The sequence below is a fragment of the Gossypium arboreum genome, chromosome 8 (genome assembly GCF_025698485.1).
Source record: "Gossypium arboreum isolate Shixiya-1 chromosome 8, ASM2569848v2, whole genome shotgun sequence".
Taxonomy (NCBI): Eukaryota; Viridiplantae; Streptophyta; class Magnoliopsida; order Malvales; family Malvaceae; genus Gossypium; species Gossypium arboreum.
In genome coordinates, this window is record NC_069077.1 from 140,878,350 (window position 1) to 140,896,595 (window position 18,246).

The 18,246-nt window shown below is 33.6% G+C and overlaps 3 protein-coding genes across 3 annotated transcripts in view; all 3 read left to right on the forward strand.

The window, feature by feature from the left end:
• LOC108469209 (callose synthase 9) overlaps positions 1–517 on the forward strand; it is a 39,091-nt gene extending 38,574 nt beyond the window's left edge. The window contains exon 52 of the mRNA XM_017770105.2: positions 78–517. Within this exon, the coding sequence (XP_017625594.1) occupies positions 78–314 (237 nt within the window). The 3' untranslated portion in view covers positions 315–517. The remainder of the gene's footprint in view (positions 1–77) is intronic.
• A 3,159-nt stretch (positions 518–3,676) lies between these two features.
• On the forward strand, positions 3,677–10,180 carry LOC108469556 (casein kinase 1-like protein HD16). The gene is made up of 16 exons (XM_017770436.2): positions 3,677–4,364; positions 4,583–4,711; positions 4,810–4,883; positions 4,975–5,044; positions 5,121–5,176; positions 5,982–6,053; positions 6,213–6,307; positions 6,399–6,465; positions 6,555–6,684; positions 6,788–7,006; positions 7,139–7,278; positions 7,380–7,554; positions 7,643–7,733; positions 8,193–8,350; positions 8,431–8,619; positions 9,786–10,180. The coding sequence occupies exons 1-16, from the start codon at positions 4,020–4,022 to the stop codon at positions 9,843–9,845; spliced, it is 2,070 nt and encodes a 689-aa protein (XP_017625925.1). The 5' UTR covers positions 3,677–4,019; the 3' UTR covers positions 9,846–10,180.
• Positions 10,181–10,738: 558 nt separating this feature from the next.
• Positions 10,739–17,816, forward strand: LOC108469554 (casein kinase 1-like protein HD16). The gene is made up of 16 exons (XM_017770435.2): positions 10,739–11,597; positions 12,218–12,346; positions 12,446–12,519; positions 12,608–12,677; positions 12,749–12,804; positions 13,463–13,534; positions 13,687–13,781; positions 13,873–13,939; positions 14,031–14,160; positions 14,265–14,483; positions 14,832–14,971; positions 15,422–15,596; positions 15,675–15,765; positions 16,235–16,392; positions 16,719–16,907; positions 17,470–17,816. The coding sequence occupies exons 1-16, from the start codon at positions 11,208–11,210 to the stop codon at positions 17,527–17,529; spliced, it is 2,115 nt and encodes a 704-aa protein (XP_017625924.2). The 5' UTR covers positions 10,739–11,207; the 3' UTR covers positions 17,530–17,816.
• Positions 17,817–18,246: the final 430 nt, after the last annotated feature.

The following is an 18,246-nucleotide window of genomic DNA, read 5'->3' on the forward strand; positions in this document are numbered from 1 at the left end:
ACCACACACAGAGGTTCCGATTATATGTTTGGTCATTATTTGGCATGCTTTCCGATATATGTATATATGTATTGCAGATTGCTGCAGCTTGGAAACCATTGGTGAAAAAGACGGGTTTGTGGAAATCAGTGCGATCAATGGCACGATTATACGATGCTGGAATGGGAATGGTTATATTCGTTCCGGTAGCATTTTTCTCATGGTTCCCGTTCGTCTCGACATTCCAGACAAGGTTGATGTTCAACCAAGCTTTCAGCAGAGGTTTGGAAATTTCACTTATCCTCGCTGGTAACAATCCCAACACTGGCCTTTGATCTTTTTGATAACTATATATTTCCACCATATTTGTTTTTAATCACCTCCCTGTTCAGATTAACTTTAGAAATTCAACACTCAAAATATTTGAAGTGTTCAATTTTTAGTTAGTTTTTTTTTTTTCAATTTAACTACTTAGGATGTAAAAAGAAAACATGTTTGGCATTATTTTTTGTTTAGTATAAAATATGGTTTCATAAAATTTTTATTTGGTAAAATATAAAATAATGATATGGTTTCATATTTTAACTGCATGATTGACCATTTTTTAGTTTAATTTTGCAAATGGATCTTATTGTTATTTATTATTACTAGAATTTAACCCCTGTAAAAGGTGAAAATTTGATAATTTTAAAATTTGTATTTTACAAGATTTTTTTTCAAAATGGGAATAGTTTTAAACATATTTATAGTTTTTAAATGGAGATTTATTTTTGTAGTGATATATCATCAATTTTGTAATAAATTTTCTTTAGTAAATTTCTCTGTTTATTTTGTCACTTATGATCCTTAATAAATCAAATATTATATATAAACTCTCTTCAACTGATAAACCGATAAGATCAAATAGAATAAAATGAAAATTTTTGTTCAATTTGATTTCTGGTTAATTCATTGTTTTGGTTTTGATTTTTGGGATCTAAAACAAAATAATTGAATAAATCGAATTTGATTTTTTTAAAATTAAAAGTAGTTTTATACCCAATCAAAAAATCTATATAAAATCTGTAAAATCAAATTCCAGCTCAATTTAATAATTAATTTAGTTTATGTTACATAAATAACGTAATTTTAAAAAAAAAACCTAGAAGTAAAAAGCCTAAATTGGCTAATCCTTAACGTAATTCACTCCTAATTACCAAGAGCCAAAAGTTGCACCGTTGGGTGCTGACAGATCACCCCCGACACAAATTCCACAGTTTACACAGCTGCGCCTACCATTTTCTGGCGTCCACCATGCCTCCGTCTGGCACCATTATCGTCTTTCTCTTCTGCCTGACGGCCCCGTTGGGCAACGCTTGACGCACCAATCAATATCATCATTGTTGGATGTCAATTATTGCATGCCAAATAATTGTTTGAGTATTTACTTTATTTGGGTTTTTCCTTATCTATTTGAAATAAATTCAATACAACAGAGAAGACGTTTTCATCGGTGGGGTTATTTATCCAAATTCGAAGATCTATCTGAAATTTGAGAAAATATAGACAAAAATATTAGTTTGAGATAATGGGCTTGAGAAAAAATAGACCCACTTAAAATATGAGTCAAGTTCAGTTTTAAACATTTAAGGTTAGGTTATAATATTTTATATTATGCAATTCGAATACATTAAAAAAATAAATCTATACTAAATATATAATATTACTTTAATGTAAATATTAAAATAATGTTAAGATGACTATATAAAAATTTTCAATAAATAAATGTATAAACTTATTAAATATTAAAATAATATAATATAAATATTTTAAAAAATTAAAATTAATATGGGTAGGCCTAAAATATGCTTGTGTTAATCTCGGGTCAGACCAGACTTAGGTAAACACAAAATATGTTAATATCATAATTAGATCCGATTCGAATTCAACCTGATCCAACTCATAAGTACCTTTACTACAGAAGTGTCAACAGTTATTTTTCTTTTTTTTTTTTCCTCGAAGCTACATAATTAGTATCATGGAAAATCGGTCTATTAGTTTGATAACTGAAAAATGGATAAGGGGTATATGATTCAAATGAAAGTCTCGGACTACTTGTGTGGTTATGACAAAATCGAAAAAAAAAAAACCAGTAAGGATCAATAAGCCAAATCGAGCAAGTCTTATCTGATTCGATTATTTCGGTTATTATTCTCAACTTGATTCGGTTTGTATAAACCTTTTAATTTATTCAGTTGTTGTTATATAAAAATTGAACCCATCGAATGCTTCTTTATTTCTATTGAAGCAAGTCAAATAATGTAAAAATAAAATTTGAATATAAATTCAATTATTTTTTTTCTTAATTAAGTATTTGCATTAAATTTTATTAATCAAATTAGTATTTAAGGTAAGTATGTTAAATGTTTAATTAGCTAATAGAAGCGAGACACCTGTCTCATTTGAAATGGTTAAAACTAAATTTTAAAAATTTTAAACAAAAAGTAGATTTAAAATTTAAAATTCGAAAGTATGTGTTATTAAAAAAATGTAGCTAATATTTTTAAATTTTTTAAAATTTTAAAAATAAATATAATTCTTAAAATTACATAAAAATTCATTTGTTATATTATTTATTAAAAATTTTATTTTAAATTTTGATAATTAAAAAATATTTTTAATTAAAATATTATAGACTGATTTGATTTTTGGTAAAAAATGCGACCAACATCAGATTCCACCCGCCGACCAACGCTGGTCAAACCAATCAATTTTTGTTTTTAGATTTAAAATATTTTTATTTTTAACTTTTTTATTTTATAATCTTTTAATTATATATTTAAAATTTAAGTAAAATTTTTAGATTATATATTTTAGAATTTTTGTATTAGAAAATTCAACATTAATACCAAATAATATATTAATTAAAAAACAAATGAGGAAAATAAAAAAAAGTTGTTGAGTTTAATTTTAATATTCAATTCAATTTTAAGGTTTTTTAATCCCAAATTGATATATGAATTTGACTTCAATATTAAATTTGGTAGTTGAGTTTTTTTTCAATTTGATCCTTAAATTATTTATTTGTCTCAATTAAGTTCTTCATTTAGTTTTAATATTTAATTTAGTCCTCGAATTATCTATTTTGGGAATTATGTATATATATATATATTTTACTTAGAGCACACGCATAAAATATTTATTGGGTCACATTGTATTATTTGATTTGATTAATAAATTGACTATTAAAGTTAAACTTGAGTATTAAATTAACACAATAAAAATATTTTATATTAAATTGAATATTAAGGTAAAGTTAAGTACTAAACAATATATTAATCTAATAAAAAAATCGAATTGCATAGTCAACATCAAGATTTTTAGAATCGAATTGCTGGTTGAGTCAGATATGCTATCAGTTTGTCAGTCTAATTGGTCTGTTCGATTCGATTAAATAAATCATTAAAAAATTATAAAAAATAAAAATATTAAAAATCTTATTCAACTATTTTTTTCTAGTTCAATTAATTCGTATTGATTTTTGATCAACGGGTTTAATATTTCTCTCAAAATTAATACTATATTCTTAATTCAATCAATCTAATCCACTGGTTTGATCCAGTCCGATTAAAAGAAGTTTGGCATAGCACCCGCGGTAGCTATCCATTTCATAAATGCTTACGTGGCGTCATATCCGTGGGACCCACTTCAACTCGAGACACGATTTCCATCATCTCACACAAACTATTTTCGTCAAAAACTTGCGCCTATTTTCATCCCCCATTTTCTATATCCTTTATAATTATTATTATTTATTTTCCTTTGCCAAAACCCTAACCCTAACCGTCAAATTCGCTTAAAAATTCCCCCTCTTTGTTCCAATCCTTTCTCTAATTACACTAAAAGCCCCTTCAATTTTTGATAAATTTAATTTATTGTAAAAATTTTCCCCATTCCTTTTTTTTTTTAAATTTGAGAAATTTCCATGGCCGCCGTTGTAGAAGAAACCATACAATGATTGAATTATTGGGGTTTCGTTTCAGTTGTATGGGGTTTATGAAATGCCTGAGCTGCGAAAAGGATTTTGTAGAGGCCGTGCCAAGTTAGCGCAGCCTCAGCAGCCACAAGAAACCCGGAAACAAACGAGGAATCAAGGTCGGAAACGTGCGGCGGCGGCGGTTATTGAGGTAGGTAGACCAAGGACGAGATTGGCCGCCAAGAGACTAAAGGAGGAGGAGGAACACCCTCAGGTCGTTGTGATTTCTGAGAGAGAGAGCGATATTTTGAAGGAGTTGGTAAAAGACAATAAAGAAAAAGCTGTGATGGGGGACGATAGCGGTGGGTTGAGTGCTAATAAGGCTGCCGGACAGGAAGAGGAGGGAAGTACTGCACCTTTCCCTGAGAGGGTATGCTTTTGTTTTATTGTTGAAAGCATTTATATTTTTAATGATAGTCCTCTTTCCCTTTTAGTCTAATTAATTATTTTTCCTTGTGTAATTGTTTGTCTATTTAATTAATTTTCCTCTTTTCTTTCTTTGTTTCTGGTAACTTGTTTTCTGGGTTCTTCATTAATTTTCAGTTTAGTTTGGTTGAATTGATTTTTGTTTTGTTATAACTTTGCTAGGTTCAAGTTGGGGGATCTCCTATGTACAAGATAGAAAGAAAGCTTGGTAAAGGTGGATTTGGTCAGGTGTTTGTTGGAAGACGTGTTAGTGGTGGAAATGAACGTGCAACTGGTTCTGCAGCCACGGAGGTAAACCATCTTCAACTATCTTAAGCCATAGAAAGTTCCATATAGTCTTATTTCTTGACATTAACATTAGTTCTGTTGTTGTTTTTGCATTCTTTTAGGTAGCTCTGAAATTTGAGCATAGAAACAGCAAAGGTTGTAGTTATGGTCCTCCTTACGAATGGCAAGTTTACAAGTAGGTGGCTCTATTTCCTTTATGGTTTTTTTGGAACATTTCTAAATTTATGACTACTGTGATAACATTGTGTTGGGTTTTTGGTAAACAGTGCTCTAGGTGGTAGTCACGGAGTTCCAAAAGTGCACTACAAAGGAAAGCAAGGAGACTATTATGTGATGGTACGGTCTGCAGCTTGTCTTTCTGTTTGTGCATCTATCTTAAATCATGGCTTAACTTCTGCTATTGTATTTTCAGGTTATGGACATATTAGGGCCCAGTTTATGGGATGTTTGGAATTCTTCAGGGCAAACGTAAGTGGCATGTCTTTGTGACCTTGTTCAAAGTCCCGTCTCTCCACCCCACCCCCCTTTTCTTGAAGTACTGGTGTCTGACATCCACGTCCAATGCTTAAATGGACATGGGTATTGGGATATGATCCTGCACAGACAGTCAAAATACCTAGAACTCAGAAAAAATGAACATGCCTGTTTCAGACACACACCCAAATCCAGCACTGCCACCTGTATTTGACAGACTTTTAGTTTCACCCATCAGACACAGCTCAAAGAAATAATAGTACTCCCTTAGGGTTTTTTTTTGGATTGTTTTAAGAAAAACTATGAAAAACCCAACGCCCAGTCCTAAAGGACAACATGAACTTATACACAACTGAAAAAACACTAAACCATATAATCTATATATGCTCAATTAGATGTTAGCTTAGCTGGCTGACTGCTGGCCCTCTTTTCATTACTGGTCGTTCTATATAAAGTAGTAACCCAAAGGCCCAATTGAAGTAGGGGCATGCACTCCTCTTATTGTTGATCTATTGGTAGGGTGGAATTGAGCATCTAAGCTTCTGGTTTTCTTGAGTGTTTTTGTGGGGTTGGGTGGGATTGATGGTCTGCTTGTTTCCCAGGGGAAATTCAGGGGTTGTCTTCTTGACCCTGCTTGGCAAAAGAAGTGCATGCATTCTTTTTTTCCCAAATTTATAACTTTCTTATGGAATATCCGTGCGTTGTAATCCTTTGTATAAACATTGGGGTAGATGGACTCTAACATGGAACAAGCCCACTAGTCATGGATATTAATTTTTGTTCTTAATTTCACATGCAGGATGTCTGCAGAAATGGTAGCTTGTATAGCTGTTGAGTCCCTATCTATACTAGAGAAGATGCACTCCAAAGGGTTTGTGATTTTAATTATGTTTAGTATGAATGCTAGTTTTCATGAAAGCTCTATAAATATATAATATTGGTATCTTTTTAAAATGTTAAATCTATATTTCACCTCTTTGTCTTTGTTTCTACTAACTTTTGATTTCAACGTTGATCTTATGTGGTACAGTTATGTGCATGGGGATGTTAAACCTGAGAACTTTTTACTTGGTCAACCATCCACGCCACAAGAGAAGAAGTTGTTTCTTGTTGACCTTGGATTAGGCAAGTAAATTCTATTTTAGCCCCACAGTTCCTTTTTATGCTTTGATTTGAGGTTCTTTTCTTATGTTTGATCGTAACCATGATGTTGCAGCAACAAAATGGAAAGATAGCAGCAGTGGACTGCATGTCGATTATGATCAACGACCTGATATGTTTAGGTGTGTATAATGTCTGTCTAATTGGAGACTTGTTTATGTTGAACTCTTTTGCTGATATTGTTGTGTTCTGTAATTTTCATCTTCACCAGAGGAACTGTTCGATATGCAAGTGTCCATGCGCATTTGGGAAGAACTGCTAGCAGAAGAGATGATCTTGAGTCTCTTGCTTATACTCTCATATTTTTACATAGAGGCCGGCTACCATGGCAGGGTTATCAGGTATGACTGATTTGATTATCACAGTGAGCTGTATATCAGAGAGTTGTTTTAGCATTCATTGTTTATATTGTTTTCTCATTCTTTCTTGTAATTTCAAATCAAGGGTGACAACAAATCATTCTTAGTCTGCAAAAAGAAAATGGCTACATCACCTGAAATGCTTTGCTGCTTCTGTCCTCCACCACTAAAACAGTTTCTTGAGATTGTGGTGAATATGAAATTTGATGAGGAACCCAACTACTCCAAACTAATATCGTTATTTGAGGGGTTGATAGGACCAAATCCAGCTGTAAGGCCGATAAACACAGATGGTGCTCAAAAGGTATTGACATGTACTAGTGTTTGTTGTCATGAATATACATGTGATGCTTTTTATTTTTAAAGTATACATAGAATTTAATAATTTTAAGTTATAAAGACAGTAAAAAAATAACAATCCTGAAATGTTTGGTAGATTATTTATCAAGTGGGCCAAAAGCGAGGTAGGTTGACCATTGATGAAGAGGATGATCAACCCAAGAAGAAGGTTCGTCTTGGTGTTCCTGCTACACAGTGGATTTCAATCTACAATGCAAGACTTCCAATGAAGCAGAGGTATTTTGGAACATGTAGACCTTAAGGAGTAAAAATGTTAATATATACTAGCTGTCCTTGTTTGATGTTTCAATTTAACTGTTTGGTTATCGTGCAATTAGGTATCATTACAATGTGGCAGATGCAAGGTTGGCCCAACACGTGGAGAAAGGAATGGCAGATGGTCTGCTAATAAGCTGTGTGGCATCTTATACCAATCTTTGGGCATTAATTATGGATGCTGGAACTGGTTTCACAAGCCAAGTTTATGAGCTTTCACCTTCCTTCTTACACAAGGTGTCCTATTGCATATTGTTATGGTTAATACATTGTTTCCTATTACGACTAGTGTTTAAGGAATGACTCATTTTTTTCAATTATACAGGAGTGGATCATGGATCAGTGGGAGAAGAACTATTACATTAGTTCTATTGCTGGTTCTAGCGGTGGCAGCTCCCTTGTTGTAATGTCCAAAGGTCTGTTCATATTCTGGTTTGTCTAAATATTCTGATAAAATTTTGGTTTTGATGGAATAAATAGATAGATAAAGGCTGAAATTGAAACTTGGAATATTGTGGTTTTAGTTGCTACGACATTTTTTTTTCAATATGTTTTAATTGATGCATGTGCCAACTTAGCTCTATATCCAAATGTTGCTTGAACCAGACTGGATCGACCTGGGTCCGGGTCTGGAGAGTGGCTGTGAACTGGTTAGACCGGGAACCGGTACGGACCGGTTGAACCGGGTTTTTTATTTTAATAATTTTTTAATCAGATTGTTCGGACCAGCGAACTGATCCGGTTTTAAAAACATTGCTAAATCCTTTTACAGAAACCTGAATGGTACTTCAATCAAGCATGTAGACAAAGATGTTGATTTTTTTACCAAAATTTGTACTTATATAAAGATTTCTGAATCATGATAACGTTTGTAGGCACCCAATACACTCAACAATCTTATAAAGTAAGCGACTCTTTCCCATTTAAGTGGATAAACAAAAAGTGGAGAGAGGGCTTTTACGTAACCTCAATGGCAACTACTGGAAGCCGATGGGGTGTTGTTATGTCTCGCAATGCTGGTTTCAGTGATCAGGTTTGATCTCAGTTGCACTACAGGTATTTAGATTATCTGCACCTGCTTTCTTATTAACTATTTTCAACCGGTTTTTGTAGGTTGTTGAACTTGATTTTCTCTATCCAAGCGAAGGAATCCACAGACGTTGGGATAATGGTTATAGAATCACATCAACAGCTGCAACTTTAGATCAAGCTGCACTAATCTTGAGCATCCCTAAGCGCAAGCCCGGTGATGAAACTCAAGAAACTTTACGAACATCTCAATTCCCCAGCACACATGTTAAGGTAATTGTTCTATTGCTTGTTTTGAATATATACTTTACCAGTTTTATTAAGAAGTTAATATTTTTTAGGGAAATGAGAAGTTATATTTATGAATGACAAAAGTTTTGACATTCCATTTCTTCCAATTAATAGCCCTTTTATAAAGAAAATTGTATTTAATTTGCATTACTTTTTATTAAATTCAATAAAAACATTGTATTAAATGCAATTTTATCCCCTAAAAGGGTAAGAAATATATCCTTAATTGGTGTTTAACTTAACCTAAGAACTATCTTTGATAGCTTATGATCTGCAATCATTGCTCTCGCCCTACCGAAACCGCCTTTGACCCCCTAGGGCTCAACGCACTACGACCATATAGTAAAGCCATCTCACTTTCCATCATGCTAGGTGCAGTAGTAGTAGCGCAGGCCTTAGGAGAAACAGTCTCCACATTATAAGCTAAGCAAAGGCTAAGGTTAGAGTCAAAAAAGACTAGGAAAGCGAATCTCACCGATAAACCTTTTTTTATTTTAGGATGGTCTATTTCCTTTCCACACCTGTGTCGTACAACCACCTAAAGCGCTTCACTCTTAGCTAGACGAATGCCTCTCACCTGAGAATCCCTTCTGCTACTAGCGGAAATCCTTGCTTCGAACTGACTTAATAGGTATATCAGCACATTGTCTATGTCTGTCAACCGAGTCCGTGGTGTAATGGTAAAGGGTTTTCGTTAAAATGAAATCCATCTCTGAACATCCCTTCTCTAATTTTTTTGGTACAAATTATAAATAGGGGAGGCGATAACAATGACTGGGTTTGAACCCTAATTTGTGAGATGACCCCAATAAGGGGCTTAACCATTGCTTCCTTATGTTATCGGTGTCTAACCATGTTTAAGTCTATATGATGATATATAAATCTATTACTATATTTAAGTGTTTTATTGAGTTGGTGCCACCTTCAACTGGGTCACCAACTCAGTAATGAATTTACCAAAAGTCCCTCACTTTTAATAAGCAGTAGATATTATTTTGAAGGTAATTTTGTCTTTTCATATAAAATCTTGAAAAATATTTGCACATAATGGGTTTGAACTTAAAATGTCGTGAGTGTGACAAAATCTAGTATATAGTTCATTTATATATATATGCCATTTTTCATGTGAGCTTTGTTGTTCTGTGCAGGAAAAATGGGCAAAAAATCTCTATCTTGCTTGTCTATGCTATGGGAGGACTGTATCATGAAATGGGGTATCTGGTGACAATTTTCCTAGGAAAAAAAGGGGGAGGTTCCCTACTTGTTATCTCCATCTGTTTCCTTTTGATGTGTTCCCATGTTAAATGTTTATAGTGGACATTAGGATGTCTTAACAATATCTCCCAAGTCCTTGTACTATTAAAATGTTGCAATTTAGTCCTAATTTTGTTTATTTCTGTATTTTAAAGTACAACTGTTAACAATGTTTGCTAGTGCTGTTAAATATGTGCTATGTGGCATAAACATGGCCCTAACATGTAATATAAAATGTTATTTAGATATATATATATATATATATAAATTGAAATTTGGGAGAGAATAATAGATTTTCTTAAAAGTGCGTAATTTTGCATATGAAAATATTTTAATTAGAACTTTTTTAATTCTTGGAATTTGAGCTGAACTAATTTTAAATGAACTCATCTTCAAATTGGAATGATTTAAATAATTTGAATGGATAATTTGAAATTATTCAAGTTTGAAGTGAATAAAACTTGAATAATTGAAAGTTGAGCTTCAATTTGGTATTTATGTTGATTTTAATGTTTAATATAGTATTTTAGTTTTGATTTAATACTAAATTTGGTATTTGAGTTTTTTAATTTGATATTTAATTTTTTTTTGTTTCAATTAAACACTCGAGTCTAATTTTATTGTTTAATTTGGTATTTAAATTTTTTATCTCAATTGCTCCTTTTATTACTAGGGCACGTGTGTTTAAAATTCATTAGTACCATATAATATCATTCGATGAGAACAAAAGTTGAATATTGAAACTAATCACAAGTACCAAGTTGAACATTAAAATCGAAATTAGGTACCAACCAAACAATATGTTAATCCTTCTTTAAGTTTTCCACTTGTAAAATTAGAAAGGCATCGTCTTTTCTTTACAACGCGGGAAAAGGTCAAAAAAATAAAAATAAACATGCTGACGTGGAGTAAACATGACGTGGAGTAAACATGGGGAACTCTAATTCCATTCGCATATCAATTTTGGCTCTGTAAGTTGGCTATCGGCCTAAGGAAGCCTCTCTTTTACTCCATTTTCCCATTTCCCTTTATTGTTGCTATTTTCTGATCCCCCCTCCCCTCCCAAAATTCCAATTTTCCTCCCCAAACCCTAACCCTAACGCTTCATTTACTTCAAAAATCCTTCCTGTTTTTTGATTCCGCTCTCTAATTAAACCTTAAGTCCCTTCAAAAATTGATTAGTCGTTTCAATTTCTTGTTGTGAATTCCCCAAACTTTTTTTTAATTATTGAATTTTTACATGGCTGGTGTTGTTGAAGAAATTATACAATGATTGGGTTATTGGGGTTTGGCTTCAATTTTATGGGGTTTACGAAATGCCTGTGCTTCGAAAAGGAGTTAGTAGACGTCGCGCCACGTTAGCTCAACCGCAACAAGGGGGAAAACAGACGAGGCGGAGAAACCGAGGTCGGAAAGGTGCGGCTGAGGGAGAGGTAGGTAGGCCGAGGACTAGGTTGGCTGCGAAAAGACTTAAGGAGGAGAATAAAGTTCAGGTGGGGGTGGTAGCCCCGACCGGTGGAGCGGATCGTGAGTTTAATCAACAGGTGATTTCGATTTCTGAGAGAGGGAGCGATATCGAGAGGAAGGAGTTGGTGGAAGTTGATAAAGGGAAGGAAGGTGGGATGGGGGACGACAGCGGTGGGTTGAGTGCTAACAGGGCTGTTGGACAGGAAGAGGAGGGGAATACTGCACCTTTTCCAGAGAGGGTATGGTTATATGCTTCTGGTTTTGGCTTGTCCATTATTTATGTGTTGTATTTGTTTGGTACTTGCTTGTTGATAGTTGTTCTTGTTATGGTTCCGAGCCACTGTATTTTCGATTTAGCAGTTTTTTGCCTTCAACTCTTATTGATAGTTGTCTATGCGTGTGTGTCTGTGTGTTAAGTGTTGAGAGCCAATTACTTCGAGCCTTGTTGTCTGCCCGACACTTTATTTGTTAGAAAGGAAGGAAAATGAGGGAAAGGAAAGGGCACTGAAATTGATTTTATTATTATTCATTTTGGTACAGTAGATGGAAAATGGGATGATGGAAAAGAATTGAGTAAACATGTAAATGATGTTAACGGTTTTTTTTAGTTTAGTGAATGCTATCCTCCCACCTGTGGAAGGGTTGAATTTTTAGGGAATGAGAGAAATTTTAAAGGTCCACCTATTTTCCCTGCCTTCTAATTTCTCTACCATCGAATGAGTGAAAAGTTAGAAGGAGAAAGTGAGAAAACCTTCTCCTAATACACTCTTTCCAGTAATCTTTGTGTCCTATCATTATAATATCATTTTTTTAGTCAGTTAGGATAGTTGGATTTATTTCCCTTTTTAACTTTTGCAAGGTTCATGTTGGGGGATCTCCTGTGTACAAAGTAGAGAGAAAGCTAGGTAAAGGTGGATTTGGTCAGGTGTTTGTTGGACGACGTGTTAGTGGTGGAAATGAACGTGGAACCGGTTCTGCTCCCATGGAGGTAAACCATCGTTTACTGTCTCAAGCCTATAGGAAGTTTCATATCATCATAATTATCTATATTAATATTAGTTCTGTTACTATTCTTGCCATCTTTTAGGTTGCTCTGAAATTTGAGCATAGAAACAGCAAAGGATGTAATTATGGTCCTCCATATGAATGGCAAGTTTACAAGTAGGTGGATCTATCTCGTTTCTAGTTTTTCTTTGGAACATTTCTAAGTCATGACTATACCTGACACTGGTGATATTGTTGTGAACAGTGCTCTTGGTGGCAGTCATGGAGTTCCCAAAGTACACTACAAAGGGAAGCAAGGAGACTATTATGTGATGGTATGATCTGCTGCTTGTTTTCTATTTGTGTATCATAAATCCCAGCTTGACTTATACTTGTGTATTTTCAGGTTATGGACATTTTAGGGCCCAGCTTATGGGATGTTTGGAATTCTTCAGGGCAAGCGTGAGTGACATGTCTTATTACCTTGTTATCACTCCATCCCTGCCCTGCTTCCTTTTTCTTATGGTTTGCTTATTCAGAAACGAGAGACAACATAAGAGGAAGCACTTTATTAAGTGAAATTTGCTTCATTCTTATTTGATAGATTTACAATTGTTTTTAGTTTTGTTCAGTGGACAGGTCGAAGAAACAAAAATACTCCCCTACTGTTTACCATTTCTTCTTTCCACTAGAAATATCTTGAGAGTATATGTTCATGCTTGGGCTATCTAAGTTATTTAGTGGTTGCCAGTTGGGGAGCTATGTTTACTCTCTTCACCTGTTTTTTGGGAGGAGTGGGGTGGTGGCTATTTTAAGAATAACAAACTAATCCAACCCTCTAACAAACCCAAAACCCAATGCTAAAAGGCCATGAACACTCATACACAACTTTAGCTAATCCTTAGAATCAATACATGTTTGGGCGTTTCTTCTTAACCCTTCACCGCAAAAGAATTTTTATGCAAGTTTTTTTTTTTTTTTTTTTTCCAATTTTATCACGTTTTATGGAACATAAGGCATCTCCTAATCCTTTGTGTAGACGTTGAGACTGATGGATGATAAGATGGAATAAGCCTACTAGTCTTTGATTTAAAACTTTTGTTCTCAATTTCACATGCAGGATGTCTGCAGAAATGGTAGCATGTATAGCAGTTGAGTCCCTATCAATATTAGAGAAGATGCACTCCAAAGGGTTGGTGATCTTAATTATTTTTAGTATGAATATCAGTTGGCTTGCAAGCTCTTTAAATTTATAATATTAGTATCTTTCTTAATTTTCAACTCTTTTCTCTTTTTTGATTTCTACCAACTTTTTCTTTGAATGTTGATCCTGTGTGATACCAGTTATGTGCACGGGGATGTTAAGCCTGAGAATTTTCTACTTGGTCAACCATCTACACCACAAGAGAAGAAATTATTTCTTGTAGACCTTGGATTAGGCAAGTAAATTTCACTTTATCCCTACAGTATCTCTTTAATTCTTCCATTTTGATTCTTTTCTTATGTTTTGCCTGCACCATGACATCTCAGCAACAAAGTGGAAAGATAGCAGCAGTGGGCTGCATGTTGATTATGATCAACGTCCCGATATGTTCAGGTGTGTATAATTTTTGTCTTGTTGGAGATAGGTGCGTATGATCAACTATTTTGCTAACACTATCGTGTTCTGTAATTTTGGTATTCACCAGAGGAACTGTTCGATATGCTAGTGCTCATGCACATTTGGGAAGAACTGCCAGCAGAAGAGATGATCTTGAGTCTCTAGCATACACACTCATATTCCTGCATCGAGGTCGATTACCGTGGCAGGGCTATCAGGTATGGCTGATATAATTATCATAGTGAGTTGCATATTAGTCATTTTAGCCCTCATCATCTATAACTGTATTGTTTTCTTATTCTGTTTTGCTTTCTAAATCAAGGGTGACAACAAATCGTTCTTAGTCTGCAAAAAGAAAATGGCTACATCCCCTGAAATGCTTTGCTGCTTCTGTCCTCCTGCACTAAAACAATTTCTTGAGATTGTGGTGAATATGAAATTTGATGAGGAGCCTAACTACTCCAAACTAATATCTTTATTTGAGGGCTTGTTAGGACCAAATCCAGCTATAAGGCCAATAAACACAGATGGTGCTCAAAAGGTATTCAGATGTACTACTGGTCTAGTATTTGTTTTCACGGATGTCGCATGTGATAATTTTATATTATTTTGAAATAATAATTATATAGAATACCGGTCTTTTAACTCCTTTTGTCAATGCATAAAATTTGGTTGCAGGCAAAATATATATAAAAAATAAAAATAGTAATATTATATTTTGGTGGCCAATTTAAATGTATTTAATGTAAATATGCATTCATACTAAGGGGTTCAAAGATCTTGGGGGTAGGGGGCCAAGGATTCCCCATGCTCTCACTGTCATCTGCCAGTTAGGACTTTCTTTAGAAAATCTGTAAACTCAGTAATGATAATTGTGAAATTTTGGTAGATTATTTATCAAGTAGGCCAAAAGCGGGGTAGGTTGAACATTGATGAAGATGATGATCAACCCAAGAAGAAGGTTCGTCTTGGTGTTCCTGCTACACAGTGGATTTCAGTCTACAATGCCAGACTTCCAATGAAGCAGAGGTATTTTGGAGTAGTCTTCATTTTCACTGCACCTTTTCTTCTCTTCATTTTCTTTTTTATTTTAAAAGACAGTAGAAATGATTTGCAAAATTAATAATTTCACTTTCAAAAGGAAATTTAGATTGTAATTATTAGCTCATTTCTCGTTTTCATAACATTTGAAGCAAAAGGAAAGCAGCAAATGCAACATACAGTAGAATCTTAAGTATATATATTTGAATTAGTTTGGTCTCCTTTTGAGTTGTGGTTGAAGAACCTTTTACCATGTGGTGAAAAATACTTCTTAGTGGTCCTCTATCAAACACCTCTTTAGTCCTCCTCTTGCCCATTTTATTTTTTGCTTTAGCTGGAGTATGATCAGCCTGTAGACAATGAGGGAAAAAATGTTCATATGTACTAGCCTTCTGTGTTTGATGTTTCAACTTCACTGTTTGGTTATCATGCAATTAGGTATCATTACAATGTGGCAGATGCAAGGTTGGCTCAACATGTGGAGAAAGGAATAGCAGATGGTCTGCTAATAAGCTGTGTGGCATCTTGTACCAATCTTTGGGCATTGATCATGGATGCAGGGACTGGTTTTACAAGCCAAGTTTATGAGCTATCACCTTCCTTCTTACACAAGGTGACCTATTGCATATTGTTATGATTGCTTAAGTAAAATATTTATATTAAGGAATGGCTTATTCTTCTGAATATACAGGAGTGGATCATGGATCAGTGGGAGAAAAATTATTACATTAGTTCTATTGCTGGTTCAAACAATGGAAGTTCCCTTGTTGTTATGTCCAAAGGTCAGTTTGTATTCTGGTTTGTGTAAAAGCCTGATGAAATTTTGGTTTTAATGGAATAAATGAACGCTAAAATCAAAAGCACTTTAGATGGGTTTGGGAGGGGAATATGGTATATCGAGTATCTAGTTGATGGTGTGACATCTTTCCTTTGACATCGATGTTCCTTCCAACTCTCAGTTGTAGCTTTGTTTCTTTTGTTCATTTTTTTCCTTTGATTTAAATCTTGTAATCTTAGGAGTTACTAGAAACCAAGGGGATTGATTGGATGAGAACTGAATTACTCTATATGGAAGCAACTCTTGGTAGAATAGAAAGATGCATCTTTATGAAGAAACCTAAAGGACGAACATGTTAGTTTTTATCAAAGTTTGTCCTTCGGACAAACAATATCTAAGCAGAACTGCTGCTTTTTTTCCTTTTTCATTTACTTTCATGGCTCAAGATTTCTGAATCATGATAATTTGTGTAGGTACCCAATACACTCAACAATCTTATAAGGTAAGTGACTCTTTCCCCTTCAAGTGGATAAACAAAAAGTGGAGAGAGGGTTTTTATGTCACCTCGATGACAACTGCTGTAAGCCGATGGGGTGTTGTTATGTCTCGCAATGCAGGCTTCAGTGATCAGGTTTCATCTCAGTTGCACTAACATTATTTGGGTTTTCCATAGCAATTTGATAATTGATCAATGGTTTTCTTTCTTTGTTTGACATATTAACTTGGAAGTTAATAATATTGTCCATCTAATTGGGGATTGATGTAAAAAAAAAAAAAAAACAATTGTTAGGGTTATCCATAACTTCTAGAAAGTTATTCAGACGGAACTTAATATCATTAATTTTGTTAGATATATTAAAAAGCTATAAATGTATTTAACTCATCATGAGTTCACAAAATTAATGCCCTGAACTTGTTTAGTTTGAATTCATTCCATCCTTTGGACCTGTTTTATAGGTTGTGGAACTTGATTTTCTCTATCCAAGTGAAGGAATCCACAGACGTTGGGATAATGGTTATAGAATCACATCGACAGCTGCAACTTTGGATCAAGCTGCTCTAATCTTGAGCATCCCTAAGCGTAAACCCGGTGATGAAACTCAAGAAACTTTACGCACATCTCAGTTTCCCAGCGTACATGTTAAGGTAACAATTCTATTGCTTCTTTATAATGTGTACTTTATATGCGTCTAAAACTTGCTATTTTGAGAAGTTAATATCATAAATGAAAATGATTTAGGGAAAGTAAAATGTAAATTAATGCTTTATGTTTTTCTTAAATTTAGTAGAAGTAATGCATTAAATTAAAAATAAAATGGAAAAGAAGCTAAAATGGTAATCATTAATCCTTAACCAGTGCCTACTAGGGATGACCAAGAAAACCGAAAAGCCAAAAACAGATTCCACTTGATCGGAATTGATGGAATTCAGTTCTGTTCGGTTTCTTAAACCACAATGGTACGAGTTAACCACAAATTTTGTCCAAAACCCCAATCAGAACCGAATCGTTATCACTCCTAGTGCCTGTAGGCATTTAGAACCGAATTGTCATCACTGCTCATCGACCTAATCCTATTATCCTTACTGGAATTACTTCTTGATACTCTGTATTAACATGTTAATTCCTTGTATGATTAAATCTATATGGTGATTTGTAAATGTATGTATGTATGTATTATATTTTCATGTGAATTTTGTTATCGTGTAGGAAAAATGGGCAAAAAATCTCTATCTTTCTTGTCTATGCTATGGAAGGACTGTATCATGAAATCCATGTCATTGGTGACAAATTTTCTGAAGGATAAAATGGTGGATTTTGTTTTTTTCCCCTAATTTTATCTGTTATTTGCTTTCTCTCGATGTTCCATGTTAAATGTTTAGAGGAGGGGAGTACACTAGGGATGTCTAAATATATCTCAAGCCCTTGTACTATAAAAAAGTTGCAATTTAGTTTTTGTATTTTAAAAATGTATAAGTGTTAACACCCTTTGCTCCTATTAAATATTACTTATGTGTAATATTTTCTTGATATAAAGTAATGATGTGGAATTAAAATGTTCTTTTCAATGTTGTGGAATTATTTTGAAAATATATATTTCCTATATTTCCAATTACAAAAAGGCATTAGTGATCTTGCTCTACCTCTTTCCATATTATTGTAAAACTTATGAATTTAATTTTTTATTTTTTTCAAATTTTAATCTTGACTGTAATAATTAAATCCATTTAGTTAAATTAATTATTAATATTATATTATGTGTATAGTTTTAAATTTGATCCATACTCTAATCTGATCATTATTAATCCTTAGAGTTTTAGAATTATTAAATTTCAATCTTGACGTAAGATGATAAAAGTTGATCATTAACTGAATTTTTAGTTAATAAAATATGAAAATAATAATTTAACACGTGATAATATATTTGACAAATTAGATTTAATAATAGCAAAACTCAATGAATTTAAGAGTTAACCTATCGTGATT

What these genes read in the sequence shown, in the direction of transcription:
- LOC108469556 (XM_017770436.2), top strand. Translation starts at nt 4,020, where the DNA reads ATGCCTGAGCTGCGAAAAGGATTTTGTAGAGGCCGTGCCAAGTTAGCG. An exon ending in AGACTTCCAATGAAGCAGAG is followed by an intron (nt 7,279 to 7,379) that starts GTATTTTGGAAC and finishes TCGTGCAATTAG; the next exon opens with GTATCATTACAATGTGGCAG. An exon ending in ATGCTGGTTTCAGTGATCAG is followed by an intron (nt 8,351 to 8,430) that starts GTTTGATCTCAG and finishes CGGTTTTTGTAG; the next exon opens with GTTGTTGAACTTGATTTTCT.
- LOC108469554 (XM_017770435.2), top strand. Translation starts at nt 11,208, where the DNA reads ATGCCTGTGCTTCGAAAAGGAGTTAGTAGACGTCGCGCCACGTTAGCT. An exon ending in CTGCACCTTTTCCAGAGAGG is followed by an intron (nt 11,598 to 12,217) that starts GTATGGTTATAT and finishes AACTTTTGCAAG; the next exon opens with GTTCATGTTGGGGGATCTCC. An exon ending in CCGGTTCTGCTCCCATGGAG is followed by an intron (nt 12,347 to 12,445) that starts GTAAACCATCGT and finishes GCCATCTTTTAG; the next exon opens with GTTGCTCTGAAATTTGAGCA.